Source organism: Protomyctophum parallelum, assembly GCF_964188405.1.
Source record: "Protomyctophum parallelum genome assembly, chromosome: 13".
NCBI classification, from domain to species: Eukaryota; Metazoa; Chordata; class Actinopteri; order Myctophiformes; family Myctophidae; genus Protomyctophum; species Protomyctophum parallelum.
Genome location: NC_139708.1, coordinates 50,429,906 through 50,446,358, shown reverse-complemented (window position 1 = coordinate 50,446,358; position 16,453 = coordinate 50,429,906). Strand labels below are relative to the sequence as shown.

The following is a 16,453-nucleotide window of genomic DNA, read 5'->3' as shown; positions in this document are numbered from 1 at the left end:
TGTACTGGTTGTACTGCTAGCTAAAGGCTGTGAGCTAATGCCAGTGGTGATGTACTGGTTGTACTGCTAGCTAACGGCTGTGAGCTAATGCCAGTGGTGATGTACTGGTTGTTCTGCTAGCTAACGGCTGTGAGCTAATGCCAGTGGTGATGTACTGGTTGTACTGCTAGCTAAAGGCAGTGAGCTAATGCCAGTGGTGATGTACTGGTTGTACTGCTAGCTAACGGCTGTGAGCTAATGCCAGTGGTGATGTACTGGTTGTACTGCTAGCTAAAGGCTGTGAGCTAATGCCAGTGGTGATGTACTGGTTGTACTGCTAGCTAACGGCTGTGAGCTAATGCCAGTGGTGATGTACTGGTTGTTCTGCTAGCTAAAGGCTGTGAGCTAATGCCAGTGGTGATGTACTGGTTGTACTGCTAGCTAACGGCTGTGAGCTAATGCCAGTGGTGATGTCTGGTTGTTCTGCTAGCCAACGGCTGTGAGCTAATGCCAGTGGTGATGTACTGGTTGTTCTGCTAGCTAAAGGCTGTGAGCTAATGCCAGTGGTGATGTACTGGTTGTACTGCTAGCTAACGGCTGTGAGCTAATGCCAGTGGTGATGTACTGGTTGTTCTGCTAGCTAAAGGCTGTGAGCTAATGCCAGTGGTGATGTACTGGTTGTACTGCTAGCTAACGGCTGTGAGCTAATGCCAGTGGTGATGTACTGGTTGTTCTGCTAGCTAACGGCTGTGAGCTAATGCCAGTGGTGATGTACTGGTTGTACTGCTAGCTAACGGCTGTGAGCTAATGCCAGTGGTGATGTACTGGTTGTTCTGCTAGCTAACGGCTGTGAGCTAATGCCAGTGGTGATGTACTGGTTGTACTGCTAGCTAAAGGCAGTGAGCTAATGCCAGTGGTGATGTACTGGTTGTACTGCTAGCTAACGGCTGTGAGCTAATGCCAGTGGTGATGTACTGGTTGTTCTGCTAGCTAAAGGCTGTGAGCTAATGCCAGTGGTGATGTACTGGTTGTACTGCTAGCTAACGGCTGTGAGCTAATGCCAGTGGTGATGTACTGGTTGTTCTGCTAGCTAAAGGCTGTGAGCTAATGCCAGTGGTGATGTACTGGTTGTACTGCTAGCCAACGGCTGTGAGCTAATGCCAGTGGTGATGTACTGGTTGTTCTGCTAGCTAACGGCTGTGAGCTAATGCCAGTGGTGATGTACTGGTTGTACTGCTAGCTAACGGCTGTGAGCTAATGCCAGTGGTGATGTACTGGTTGTACTGCTAGCTAAAGGCTGTGAGCTAATGCCAGTGGTGATGTACTGGTTGTACTGCTAGCCAACGGCTGTGAGCTAATGCCAGTGGTGATGTACTGGTTGTTCTGCTAGCTAACGGCTGTGAGCTAATGCCAGTGGTGATGTACTGGTTGTACTGCTAGCTAACGGCTGTGAGCTAATGCCAGTGGTGATGTACTGGTTGTACTGCTAGCTACATAACGGCTGTGAGCTAATGCCAGTGGTGATGTACTGGTTGTACTGCTAGCTAACGGCTGTGAGCTAATGCCAGTGGTGATGTACTGGTTGTACTGCTAGCCAACGGCTGTGAGCTAATGCCAGTGGTGATGTACTGGTTGTTCTGCTAGCTAACGGCTGTGAGCTAATGCCAGTGGTGATGTACTGGTTGTACTGCTAGCTAACGGCTGTGAGCTAATGCCAGTGGTGATGTACTGGTTGTACTGCTAGCTAAAGACTGTGAGCTAATGCCAGTGGTGATGTCTGGTTGTACTGCTAGCTAACGGCTGTGAGCTAATGCCAGTGGTGATGTACTGGTTGTACTGCTAGCTAAAGGCTGTGAGCTAATGCCAGTGGTGATCAGTGTTGGGTATAACGGCGTTTAAACAAATGGCGCTACCTAACGTCGTTATTTTTTTCAGTAACGGGTAATCTAATTAATTACAATTGTCATCGTTACAACGCAGTTACCGTTATTGACAATGAAATGTGCTCCGTTATTATGTTAAGCGTCCCCAAGCTTTCTGTTACCACGGGCCGGCTGACAGTGTGTGTGTGTCTGTGACTCTGTGTGTGTGTGTGTGCGTGTGTGCAATGGGGCTGCTGCTGCTCATCCTGCTGCTGTGCAAACATGAAGCCCAACACACACCGGCTCCGTCGCGCCGCGTCGCCTGGCGCGCCGATATAACCAGTTCTATTTTCCAGGCGGCGCCGCACGGCAAGGCGGCGCCGCGCGGCAACGCGCCGCGTCGGACGGAGCCAGTGTGTGTTGGGCTTCACACGGTTAGAATAAAACAAACATAGCAGTCAGTTGTGAAAGCTTGTAGCTAATGTTGACAGCCTGACTGCATGCGTGCTTGCAGGAGAGAGAGAGAGAGAGAGAGAGAGAGAGAGAGAGAGAGAGAATGCAGGGGAGGGCCTCTCGTGTGTGTTTTTGTGTGTGTGTGTGTGTGTGTGTGTGTGACTGACTGACCACTGACCAGTTGTCTTAAGATCTGAGCCAATTTGTGTCTTTAATTAGACAGTATTGTCTACCAGTTGTCTTGTCTGAAGTTGTTGGACTTTTGAGGTCCAAAAAGTTTGAGAGCCACTGGTGTAGGCAATTACACCTGGTTTACTGTTGAGGTTCAATAAATATTATATTGAAGTGCAATACATATATTTAAGTTGAAGTTTATTTCTCCCTCATGGCAAAAGGTTATTATGTCTTGTAAGTTGTAACTTGTAAGTACCTGTCTATGCTGTTCTACTCTATGCACCTTGTGAAACCTGCTCCCAAAAACAATCCAAATTCTTAGACATATTACAACTTTTTGTACGCAAATAGTTACTTTTCCTAGTAACTAGTTACTTTTACAATAGAGTAATTCAGTTACTAACTCAGTAACTTTTTTGGAGAAGTAACTAGTAACTATAACGAATTACTTTTTTAAAGTAACACGCCCAACACTGGTCCAATTGGCCAAAGGGGGGCACTATATAATCTTTTTGAAAATGAAACCATAACTCGTTTGGACAAAAATCAAGGCACTTGTTTCTACGTGTTCCTTGACTCATGGTTAACATCCGTCACTTTGACCAGTAAGCTCTACCCTCATATTTTTCCACCATTTTGAGCTGTTTGGAAAACGCTTATACCCGATTTTCTGACTGGATCTTTGAGCAATTTGCATGAAACGTCCTACACACAATCTATGGACCGTTGTCTGAAATCCCAGTTGAAGAGGAGTTTGTACGTGAAAACATGAACAACGGACACACTGTAGTAGTCCCCAAAACCAGGGGACACATATTTGTCATCAAAAACACTGAATGATTTTACTGTTAACAATAAGACAACCGATTGTGTCTGGATAGCTCAGTATGTAGTGCCTTTGGAACACAAAGTCATGGGTTCAAATCTGGACACCGCCAACTCTGCATACGAGTCTTTTATTTATTTATATATATATATTTTATCCCACGATTTTGTAACCCATTTTTCACCAATGGTGAAATGGTGTCAATCATCTAATGTGATCCTGGGCTCTACACACCCTCCGCCAACCTGGGGAGAGCAACGGACTTGAACTCATGCTTCCTTCATGCTTGAGTGTCCAAGTTGCTCCTTCACACCTGACAGGGGGGGGGAGTTTCGCTGGTTGGACGTATAGCGCGTGGAAGGAACACGTTATTCCAACCAGTTCCTTTCCCCTCCATCAGGTGCCCCGGCTGGCCAGGGGGAGGCCGTTTAGAGACCAGGATTACTGCATGTTTTTGTGAGGGTACCTATAGGGGACACAGGGAGAACATGCAAACTCAAGAACCCTGCCCTCCCACAATTTAAACTGACCGGGTCACACTTACAGTCTTCTTTTTCTCAAGTTCAATCTTCCATGTTTCTATGGCTTATTGTGCATATTGTTCTTATTGCCTTCTCGCTTGGTCCCGCCTTATCGCTGCTTGCAGCTATATTGTTGATTGGTTCCTTAATACAACCGGCAGAACTGGTGACAACAAGCTAAGCTTTATAGTGGATATAAGGTCTGTCCACTACACTGTACAATTTTCTTTCAAGGGGAAAAAAAACAAAACAGGGAATGCATTTAAAATAGTCAATATGCATGTTAAAAAGCTAAAAGCCAACATTCCATGAGGCCATGTGCCTAAATATGCAGGGACATACAGAGAGTGTTAGACGGGGCAGGGGCGAAAACCCTGTAAGAGGGCACTTTTGGACAAAACTAGCGAAAATCTACAAGCTCACAACTGTTGAGAGCTTGTAGATCAGCTATTTTCGCGGCGCAACCCAGCACTCTTTAGCTATAGAGATGCGGTGTATACGACATGGGTTTCTAAACAAATTAGTTCAACGCAAAATACTGTGTTCAAGTACGGGAGACTTCTCCTGAATGCTGCCTTCCAGAATGACATGGAAAAGGAGTGGCATTTGCATTTCTTTCACCATGTAGTAAATGCTGTATTCGTGGTCTGGAGAGGGCAGTCGTTTTACAGACGGGTAAAAGGGCCTTTGATGTCTATGTGTGCACGTCCCTAGACATGTCACGGTGTCCGGCGTTACCGGTGGGGCGGGCACGCCACAGAGTACATTACTTGCACACCGATAGCACAGTTTTATTATTATTTTTAATCCCGAGACTATTTATTTTCTCGTGTACCCTATGAAACCACTTCAGTTCATTTTCGTGTGGCACCCGTTTGCTTATAAGCAGGTTATCAATACTTTAGTCAGAAAACAGGTTGTATTATTATTATTATTATTATTCTGAAGAGAACAGAAGTGATCTGCTCTTCAGCAGGCAGCAGGCAGAGCAGAGCCCACACACAAGCATGGTGTCAGATTTCACTTTCGCTTTGGTGACAGGTCTGAGCTGCATTCAGACTAGTGCATTGGATTTACAGTACGATGAGCTTACACTTCCACAATGTTTTAGTGCTTTATTTACTCACAATAACCTGTAGCAGCGGCGCTGCGCTCTCAATTAATCCTGTAATTATTGTCTGTTAGCGTCTTGACCACCACTGATGAAGTCTATGTGAGCTGAAACGCGTGCATTGTTGGTTGGGTGAGGAAAATAAAATGATGAAAAGAGTTCTGCTAGATTGTTTATCTTCTAGTTGTATTTTTTTTTACCGTGCCCTGCCTATACTGCCTAAAACCTTGGCGTAAGTTACTTTGGAAAATAGATAAGTGCAACTGCAAGCTTCTGTTTCTAAAACTTTCTGGATCAATGCCAGACAGGCCTATTAGGACACCTAGTGGTTGGATTCGGTGTTACCGGTTTTTACCTGGTGTTGACCCATTCTGACCGGGCACCCATTTTGGTGTCGGCATCATGTTGTGCTTTAGCTATTGAAAAATAGCAGATCTACAAGCTCATATCGCGCCACCGAGTGGCGCGATACGAGCTTGTAGGTCTGCTATTTTTGAAAAATCGAAGAGCGACTGACATTTTTAGAATCTGATCTCAGGTCAGAATGGGTTCATCAGACCAGTGTGTGTCCGGCGGAAACCTCGTATGAATCTGATCTCAGGTCAGAATGGGTTAAAAAGCACGGTGGGGAAATTCTAACACCGCGACATCTTTACACACGTCCCTGTAAATACGTGCAAGCGGCGACGACTACAGGAAGCCCCGCCCCCTTACCTGTCGGAATTGTCCGGAGAAGTTTTTGAACTGGTTGAACTGGGACTCGTCATTGTGGAGGTAGTCTTTGATGGACTGGATCAGCTCCATGTTCCTCTGCTGGAAGTTCTCTGGCACCAGGTAGACATGGACCACCTGGGGGGTACTGGGGAACACACACACACACACACACACACACACACACACACACACACGTTACTGTACATACACTGCACGTATTGCTCTGTGCTGTACAAAAAGAACAAACGCCAACAGAATGCATGCCACTTCGGGATGGCCGCCGATGATGGAGGACAGACTTCATATTTCCCTGCTGTCTTTTGTCAGAGGTATTATTGCATCTAAAGTTCCGGCTGTCCTGTAATTGCAGACTCGGATGAACAATACCAGACATTCAGCACAAGGTATTTTTACGTTTCCCCATCTCAAAAACGAATGCAATGCAACACACAGCAATATTATAGAGCAATGCAAGAGCTGCATAGTCTTCCATCACAAATCAGACAGGCAACAAATAAAATCAGATTTTAAAAATATCTTTTGATGATGGTCATTGAACGCCGTTTAAAATCTTTCATACTGAACGGTATAGGCTACTCAAACTGAAATCGTATTCATGGTTTGCGATGTTATATTTATTCATCACTTGTTTTATATTTAGTTGTATATTCTTTTTTTAACTGTTTTTCTTACAAAAATAGGCCTATAGGCTATCACCGTTTTATGTGATAGCTTATCTCATAAAACGGTGATACGAGTTGAGGCCATCATACATCATACCACATATTAGGGACATACAAATTCCTACACGGATTGTGCTTATAACCACGCCCCCCCAGGCAAGTTAAATTGACTGAGGTTAGGTATAGTTTTACTGAGGTTAAGGTTAGGTTTAGGCTGTCAATCACAGCGACTGACCAATCACAGCGTGTCCTATAGGGGCAGCGGTGGCCGAACGGTTAGCGGAGCGGTCTTGATATCGGAAGGTCGCTAGTTCGTATCCCCGGACCGGCACGTTAAAATTACCACCGCTGAAGTGCCCTTGAATAAGGCATTGAACCCTATACCATGAAATGTCCTATGAGCAGGGCCTGGCTGTAAACAAGTTCTTGAGCTTAGTCCAGTTACCCTGGGTAAACATAGTACCTTTCCTTTCCTTAGTCCAGTTACCCTGGGTAAACATAGTACCTTTCCTTTCCTTAGTCCAGTTACCCTGGGTAAACATAGTACCTTTCCTTTCCTTAGTCCAGTTACCCTGGGTAAACATAGTACCTTTCCTTTCCTTAGTCCAGTTACCCTGGGTAAACATAGTACCTTTCCTTTCCTTAGTCCAGTTACCCTGGGTAAACATAGTACCGTTCCTTTCCTTAGTCCAGTTACCCTGGGTAAACATAGTACCTTTCCTTTCCTTAGTCCAGTTACCCTGGGTAAACATGGTACCGTTCCTTTCCTTAGTCCAGTTACCCTGGGTAAACATGGTACCTTTCCTTTCCTTAGTCCAGTTACCCTGGGTAAACATAGTACCTTTCCTTTCCTTAGTCCAGTTACCCTGGGTAAACATAGTACCGTTCTTTCTTTCCTTGCACCCGTGTCGGCTTTGGTATGACGTGAAACTAAGGGACCCAAGTTCCTTCCAAAATGGCGTGTGTGTGTGCTGCTCCGCTCACCTGATCACCTCAGGCTCAATCACGTTGCTGTTGAGGGGGATGCCGGTGAAGCCGGGAGGGGGCTTACTACTGGGCGCGCTCCCCAGGCCGGGGGGCGGCGGGGGCATGGTGGTGGAGCCCACGGCAGGAGACGAGGCCTTTAGAGGAAAAGAGCTCTTGAAGCCCAAGCCTGAGGGACACGGACGCACACATTATTACATTATTAAATTACCATTATCTAGGCATGTAATGATATATAGTATATCGCGATATATCGATATTATATCCCGACGATATGTATCGATTTGTTTATTTTTTAGGGGGGGGGGGCTAGTGTGTGATAAGAAATGTCAGCTGTAATCATATTCCATCATATTCACATGACTTTGGAGAGAAATGAGACAGTAGGGGCCTGGAGAGGGGAGCTGTGTATGTGTCTGTGCCCAGGTGATGGTCGTTATTGACGCTCATTAATACATCAAGGAAAGATCGTATCGTGAACCTTATATGGTGATACGTATCGTATCGTGAGTTGAGTGTATCGTTACATGCCTACCATTATTACATGTTTACATTACATTATTACATTATTACATTACATTATTACACATGTGTATGCACAACAAGTCTGATGTTATTGGATTATCAGTAACTATCAGAATATTTCTATTCCACCGGGGATGGCCGGTGGGGAGGGGGGGGGCTACACTGGGGGACAGAACACTTGTACACACATTACTGTATTTGCCTGCTAAACTTGAGGTTTACGGGCAAATCTAGCGCCCATAATCTTGTCACACAGTGGCGTTTACTGTTTTTTTCCTCTGAAGGCGAGGCGGAGGGCTGTGGAACTCGGCAGCCGGGTTCCATTGATTATAGTGGCAGCGTACCGTAACGTTGTGGAGCCAATTCTGTCCCCTTAGAATATTGCTAACAAATGTCTAATACCGTTTTCTAAAACGGGTAGTCCCAATACTTGATTCTGATTGGCTGGTTACCGTCACGTGACCGGTGTAAATTCCACCGATAACCCACTCACTCACTCAATCACTGGGGCTACTTGCCGAGCAAAATAAGGAAGTGATGTGGCTCGCAAAGCGTAGCTACTTTTGTGAATTCAATCGTTTTATTAGGTTAATATTGCTATATGTTTGTAACCGTTTTAGGAAAGCAATAAGCCACGAGAGGTCTCAGGTTACCGGGTATTTTACACTGGCTGGGAGGTAGAAGACACTCCGCTGCGCGTCGGGTCTGCCTACGCCCCCCAGCCAGTGTAAAATACCCGGTAACCTGAGACCTCTCGTGGCTTATTGCTTAAATAATAACTAGGGCTTAAATATTGAACCGAGGCAACGAGTAAATGTTCATTGGGCTTGGCTGGGCGTTTGCCTTTTGGGCAGGGTGACCTTTTTAGTCAATGCACTAACGACTCTGCACACATCACGCTCTCCCGGTGAATGATTAAAAAAAAAAACGAATGGTGAATGATTCAAATGTATTCGTTGAATGAAATCAGGGTTCGGTGACGGTGGGAAAAGGTAGTGATGTAATCTGAAAATGTTAACCTTTTCTTTATTTATTTTTGGTCCACCTGCGTGTGTTCGTTCGTACCTGGTGGAGGTTTTTTAGAGATGAGGGCAGGGAAATCCTCCTCCTCCTCTTCGTCTTCTGGAGGTGGGCTTGGATGGGGACTCCGGGCCGGCACCTTAGCGGTCTTCTTGGTGCCGTAGCCCGGCGGTACCGACGCTTTCTCTGAGAAGCCGTTGGTTATTTCACTCACGCCGCCGCCTCCCGACACCTGGGCAGCTTTTCTTCCTCCCAGAGCTGGGAAGTCGTCGTCTTCTTCTTGGTCTCGTGGATCGCTGTCCTTCATGGAGGAGGGCGGGGGGGCTTTGCTGGCCTTTTCCGGAACGTTCTCCTTCTGCGCCCTCGGCGCAGCGGTGGCCGTCGCTGCCGTCGTCTTCTGCTGCTGTTGACTCTTCTTTTTGCTGGCTTTGGCCGCTGCGAGGTTCGGGCTGGAGGGGCTGGAGGTCTTAGTCGAGGAGAGGTTGGAGGTCTTAGTGGAGGAGGGTTGACCGAGGTTGGGGTTGGAGGTCTTCGTGGAGGAGGGTTGACCGAGGTTGGGGTTGGAGGTCTTCGTGGAGGAGGGGTTGGCGGTCTTCGCGGAGGAGGGTTGACCTCCTCCTTTAGTGGTGAGCAGAGAGGAGATGTCCAACATGGTGGGCACCGCCCGGAACTCCTGCTGCGTCAGCCCGCCGCTCTCGTTGTCCGAGGGCGGAGGGGAATGGGCCGCCGGTGCCGGCTTCTTTTTCCTCCGCGACGCCATGGAGGACGTGGCCGAGGAGAGGGGCTGGGGTACCGAGGACACAGCGGGGGGCGCCGAGGGGGCAGAAGAAGGGGGCACTTGATTGATGCTACGGCCGGAGGAGGAGGAGGAGGGGGGGGTAGTGGCGGGCTTGGACGAGGCGGCGGCGGCGTGCGCGGACCAGGCCGAGCGGTTGCTCACAGACGGCTTCAGCGTCCGGATCTTGGAGACGAGGGCGGGGAAGTCCTCCTCCTGGAAGGACGAGGCGTTCCGGGGCTGGGAGGAGTACGCCGGGGTCATGGGGCTGGAGAGGACGGAGACCGCCGACAGGCTGGGGAAGTCGTCCTCCTTGAGGGGTCCCTGGGGGGCCTTCATGGTGGGTGGACCGGGCTTCAGACTGAAGGGGACAAAACACATTATTATTATTATTACTTGTGCAAGCACTAAGCAGAGCGCGCAAGTAATAGTTTCGCCCGGGACTCGTATGCACCGTCCCAGCCAACCCGCACACTTTTGATGCGTATGCACCATCCCAGCAAATTGTGCCTGATTTGCTGGGACCAGATTACATGGTGTGTATATGTATAACTAGCTCTCAATGATGACGTAAGAAATATGTGGATTAAAGGACCCAATGCCAGAGTGTAATTGGTTTTCGATGGCGACGTAATGACGATATGTTTTAGTGTCGGGAGGATTAAAGGTAATGCTCCTGTGTATACATGTATGTAATCTGGCACCACTGCCGTATCAGGCACAGTTTGCTGGGACGGTGCATACGCATCAAAAGTGGCGGGTTGGCTGGGACGGAAATGGCGCAAAGTAACCTCAGTATCCCGCTAATCAACTTACAAATGACATGTACATATACATAGTATATGTATAACTAGCTCTCAATGATGACGTAAAAAAGATGTACCCAATGCCAGAGTGTAATTGGTTTTCGATGGTGACATGACGACGATATGTTTTAGTGTTGCGAGGCACTGATTGACATATACGTCACAATCCAAAGTCGTCACTTACGTATTCATTACAACATTATGTTTCTGGAGTGTATAACAACGGTAGTGTTTGTTATAAAAGAAGATATTTCCATTAACCCATTCTGACCTGAGATCAGATTCATACAAGGTTTTCCACTGGACACACGCTGGTCTGATGAACCCATTCTGACCCGAGATCAGATTCTAAAAATGTCAGTCATTCTTCGATTTTTCAAAAATAGCAGACCTACAAGCTCGTATCGTGCCACTCGGTGGCGCGATATGAGCTTGTAGATCTGCTATTTTTAAATAGCTAAAGCATAACATGATGGTTAAAGAATTCAAAATGAAATCAGGTATTAAAAAGAGTAGAACACGTATGCATACATGTAAAAGATAAAGATCTTTATATCATTCCTATGTACAGATCACCTAAAACAGACCTTTCGAAATTAAACACTTTTCTCGAAAACATGGTAAAGTATCTATCATCTCCGACTTCTGCAATTATGATAATAGGAGATTTCAATGAAGATCAATATAGTGAGAAAGGTACAAGTATAAAGACCTTCATGTCAAGATTAGGCTTTAAACAATTAATCACAAATCCAACTACAGATTACGGAAGTATTTTAGATCATGTATATTTTAACAAATGTGAAAGTATTATTACAGAAATTGAAGTTAGACACCTATTACTCTGATCATGATTTAGTATTAATATCACTATAGTCCAAGATGAAATACATTTAAAACAATTGACAATTTACAATAAATAATAAAATAATTATACTTTATACGTGATAACATATTTTAATTCAGTTTATATACCTTTTTTATCACATATCAATGATTTATTTTTCTTTGAGAAACTAAAAAGGGATCCAGAATATTTCTAAATCGATAAAACTGTATTTCTTTTATAGATAGAAACTTGAACCATACTTAATAATACTAGTTTTTTACATGCATAAAGTAGGTAGGTAGCAAATAGTTGCACCTAATAATTAGAAATTTCAAACGTTCCTTCACAGAGATACTGAGATTTGACAGTTTATAGCGGTCGGAAGTACTTGCGCGCTCTGCTTGTGCACTAGTTGGCCATTCATGGCCTACTAGTGTGCAACAAGCAAGTATGCACTCGACAGAGTGCAGTTCTCGTTATTATTATTAATATTATTATTATTATTTTGGACCCGGCTTCAGACTGAAGGGGACAAAACACATTATTCACAAACCACTGTCTTACAGAGAGAAAACATTTACGTTCGATACATTTTGGTAAACTTTGTATACATTTTTGGTTTTGGACAAAAACACCGACCGAAAGGGCCCACTGATGTAGAACAGGGTAGATCTGTACATAATGTACATAATGTACATTATGTATGAGTGTCTCTACAGAAGTAGACCCTTGTTTCTAAGCTCACTTTAGCACACCTTTACTTCGTTTTACAAACTGCATAACTAGTAACTTGCAACCCATAGCTACAGATTGTGGCAGAGAAGCCATGTTTGTGTGTGTATGCGACTGGATGCTAAAGCTGTACCTAGGCATCATGGGTGGGGCGGACTTTCCTCCCAAAGCTGGAAAGTCGTCCTCCTGGTCCATGGGATTGCCGTCCTTCATGGTCCTCACCGCCCTGGGCTGGACCATGGGCTGGACCGCTTTTCTTCCTCCCAGAGCCGGGAAATCATCCTCCTTCTCCATCGGATCCTTCATGGTCCTCACGGCGGTCCTGGGCATGGGGGGGGGCTGGAGCGCTTTCCTTCCTCCCAGGGCCGGGAAGTCGTCTTCTTGGTCCCGCGGATTGCCGTCCATCATCATGGTCTTCATGGTCGTCCTGGGCATGGAGGGGGGCGGGGCAGCTTTCCTTCCTCCCAGGGCTGGGAAGTCGTCTTCCTGGTCCCGCGGGTCGCTGTCCTTCATGGTCCTCACGGTCCTGGTCGGGGGCGGGGCCGCTGCTTTCCCTCCCAACGCCGGGAAGTCACTGTCTTCGTCCAGTGGATTGTTACACCTCATCGTCCTCACTGTCGACATGATAATGATAATGAACTTTATTTATATAGCACCTTTCAGAGCAAGGTTCCAAAGTGCTGTACAGTACAAGGTTAAAAAAACACAAACAACATAATAGCAAATCATAATCAAGGGGCAGTTTAAAAACTAGAAACATAAAGAAAAGAAGACAACATAGCAGCAGTTAAAAATGAACAATCTCCAATAGAGCACCGAAGTCCTGACGTAACTCGCTCATCCCTTCGATTCCCGTGGTTCGCGGAAGTAATTTCTCTATGGAGAATAACATGGGGTGATCTTAATATCGTCTACTATAAGCGTTGTGGTCCAAAAATAAACAAGCTGTCTCGGCGTTATTGTCAGGGAGGTGTCTCTGTATCGTTTGCAACAGTCAGTCACTCATATATGATACAGTCATGCTTCTAGCGAAAATCTAACTAATTCAGTAGCAGTAACATAAGCGTTTTCTCTCAGTCAGTTGATTCTTCATATCCATATGAGTGAAGCGGCCGGGATGACATGTTTATTTTTCAAACACAGTTCTTATATGAAGCAATCTAAAAACCTCCTATGGCGATTTCAATGCAACTAAAAAAATACATGAACCTGGGGACTGACGCCCTCTACTGAAAGTGACGTCAGACTTCGGCGCTCTATATAAAGGGTAAAAAACATTCTGTGTAAAAGGTGAGTTTTCAAAAGTGACTTAAATACAGGCACAGATGGTTTTAGTCTTACATGCACCGGTAGAGCATTCCATAGTCTGGGTGCCCGGGCGGGCAAAGGCCCGACCACCTCTGGTGACTAGGTGCGTCCTATAGGGATCTCTAGGAGGGCCTTATCTGAAGATCTGAGGGTGCGTTTTGATTTAGGTGGGGACAGCATTTCTAGGATGTAGGTAGGGCTGCAACTAACGATTATTTTCATAATCGATTAATCTGCCAATTATTTAAACGATTAATCGATTAATCGGATTATGACACTTATTTTTTTATTTATCACCTTAAAAATATATTTGTCTCCACCAGCCGAAGGCATGGGGAGAGTATGTTTTGCACTCCGTCCGTCCGTCCGTGTGTCCGTGTGTCCGTGTGTCCGTCCGTCCGTGACCAGCTAATCTCAGCCACCGTTAACCCGGTCAATGCCAAATTTTGCACACACACTCCCTGGATGCCAACCATGAACCTCTGCCCCAAACTTTCCAGAACGGCCTGTTATAGCGCCACCAGGAGGCCGCTTTGTGCAAAACAAGTTTTTTCACAGTACACCTACAGATTTTGTCCAAACATCACGCAAATTAGTACACAGTCTCTCTAGAGCCATTCAACGAAACGGGTCTTTCAGATTTCTCAGACTCCATCCTGATTGGTTAAGATTGGCTTCCAAAGTTCACAGGAGTGCTCAGTTTCAAACAAAATGCTGCAAATCATGAACACATCGCGTGATTTCCGTGAAATTGTGCACGCACATTCCCACTAGGCCGAGGACGAAATGCCACATGAACAATTTCAACTCAGCCTCAAGGTGGCGCTATAACTGGCCCAAAAGTGTTTTTACCTCTAACTGCACGGATCTGTGGATAACCTGGTGGAGACCTGTGCCCAGAAGGGCACTTTTTCTAGTTTAGGTTATTTTAGACGGGTTCTAACTAACTAAAAAATATAATTCATTCAACATTTCATTTGATTAGCTGCTGATTAGGCTGCTATTCAAATAAGACAAACAAAATTAAAATTAATTAAATAAACTCATGGTGTCTTTAGGCTTAGTCTGACTGCATACATTTGATTAAAGAATAGCTACACATGTGTCAGTCTAGCAGGAACAGTACTCTTCTGAACTCAAATAGGTAATTTAAAAATAAAGATTCAAGCCATATGTTTTGTTCTTGATACTATAATTGTTATGTGTCATATTTTGCTTTGCAGTCGCTACTGTGCAACTATCATCAGATTGTAAGGGAAGAGAGATGGATCACTCCTCTTTAGTTTAGTTACACTTAACCCATTCTGACCTGAGATCAGATTCATACGAGGTTTCCGCCGGACACACACTGTTCTGATGAACCCATTCTGACCTGAGATCAGATTCTAAAAATGTCAGTCGCTCTTCGATTTTTCAAAAATAGCAGACCTACAAGCTCGTATCGCGCCACTTGGTGGCGCGATATGAGCTTGTAGATCTGCTATTTTTAAATAGCTAAAGCATAACATGATGCTGACACCAAAATGGGTGCCCGGTCAGAATGGATTAACACTGGAAACCTATGGTTAAGTGCATGGAAATCACCTATGATAAATTGCAAAAAACTCTAGTGATTAGTTGCCGATTCGATTAATCGAGTACTAAATTAGTTGACAACTAATTGAATAATCGATTTGATTACGATTAATCGATGAATCGTTGCAGCCCTAGATGTAGGTAGGGGCCAGTCCGTTCAGGGCTTTATAGGTGAAAAGTAACATTTTAAAGTCGCATCTGGCGCTCACCGGCAGCCAGTGCAGAGTCGCAAGTACGGGTGTAATATGGTCTCGTTTATATGTATTTGGTAAGCAGACGGGCAGCAGAATTTAGAATTAACTGTAGGCGGGATGTGGTTTTCTTGCTAAGGCCGGAGTAGAGGGAATTGACACACATACACACACACACACACATGAGTCTCACACACACACACACACACACACAAGGAATCATGTACCATGCAAAATCAACCATGTAAATAACTGAATGAAACGCCTTAATTGTATGTTAAATAAGCTAAGAGAGACCCCTACGGCTGTGCCGTTTGGGAAACAAGCTTATAAATTATCTGGAACCCTTTACTTGTTATTTTCGTGGTAAAAGCGCTCAAACTCAATCCAAGACGCTTGCTACACAAGTTTGTTTCACAGCTTATTGGGATCTGGGATCTCGGAAGCAAATTCGATGACGGGGCTGTTCCTTTTTTTCCAAGATACTTGGTAGATGATTGGATGGGACCGTCTGTCTATCACCGTGTGGGCGTGCAAACACAACCAATCATATTGACGACTATATAGCTTCACATCCGGTTTCGCACATATCCCGCCCTTAGCTCACGCTGATTGGTTCGAACCACGGAGCGTTTCGGCGTCATCTCAACTCCCTGAGAGATCCCAGAAGGATGCTGTGTTGGGGAACATGGTTACCCAATACCGCCCCCATCTGGCAGAGTCAGGTTACCTGAAACCCACTTTTAACCCATTCTGACCTGAGATCAGATTCATACGAGGTTTCCGCCGGACACCAGTGTTGGGCATCGTTACTTTCTAAAGTAACGTCGTTAGGTTACTGGATTACTGCCCATAAAAATAATCCCTTACCGTTACAGATTACCTTCTGAGAAAAGTAACAAGTTAGATTATTTTCCGTTATTTTCCGTTACCAGACAATTAAAACCCATTTTTTAATGCTTGCCTACCGTCATTGCGCCGCATTATCACGGCCCGGTTAAAAACGAGAATGATACACACCATGAACTGACCATAGACAATATCCCCTTTACAGCTCTCTCTTTATTAAACGAATATAAGTCGCCACAATCGCCAGCCTATACACGTATAGGACTGGACAGAAAGAGCTAGTGCAGAGAGTATAGACAATACCATAAGGCTGTTGCGCAGCGCTCTGATGCCCTCTCCACGCCGCGCACCGTGGCGCATGAACAACAATAACAACAACTCCACGTGTACCCACGACGACCCATGTATGAATTAGATAGTTTATAAGAAATGGCACGGCGGGCCCAGGCGTAACGGTCTGGGCACCGGACTGGTGATCCAGTCGCGGTGTGCCGCGGGTTCGACTCCCGGACCCGACACGGCCTTTACCGCATGTC

The 16,453-nt window shown here is 45.5% G+C and overlaps 1 protein-coding gene across 1 annotated transcript in view; it reads right to left on the bottom strand.

The window, feature by feature from the left end:
• Window positions 1-16,453, bottom strand: part of znf598 (zinc finger protein 598) — a 37,515-nt gene that overhangs the window by 3,380 nt on the left and 17,682 nt on the right. Inside the window, exons 8-11 of the mRNA XM_083779788.1 lie at window positions 12,128-12,608; window positions 8,898-9,988; window positions 7,308-7,476; window positions 5,641-5,785 (exon numbers count right to left, since the gene is read on the bottom strand). Coding sequence (XP_083635914.1) covers window positions 5,641-5,785; window positions 7,308-7,476; window positions 8,898-9,988; window positions 12,128-12,608 — 1,886 coding nt within the window. The remainder of the gene's footprint in view (window positions 1-5,640; window positions 5,786-7,307; window positions 7,477-8,897; window positions 9,989-12,127; window positions 12,609-16,453) is intronic.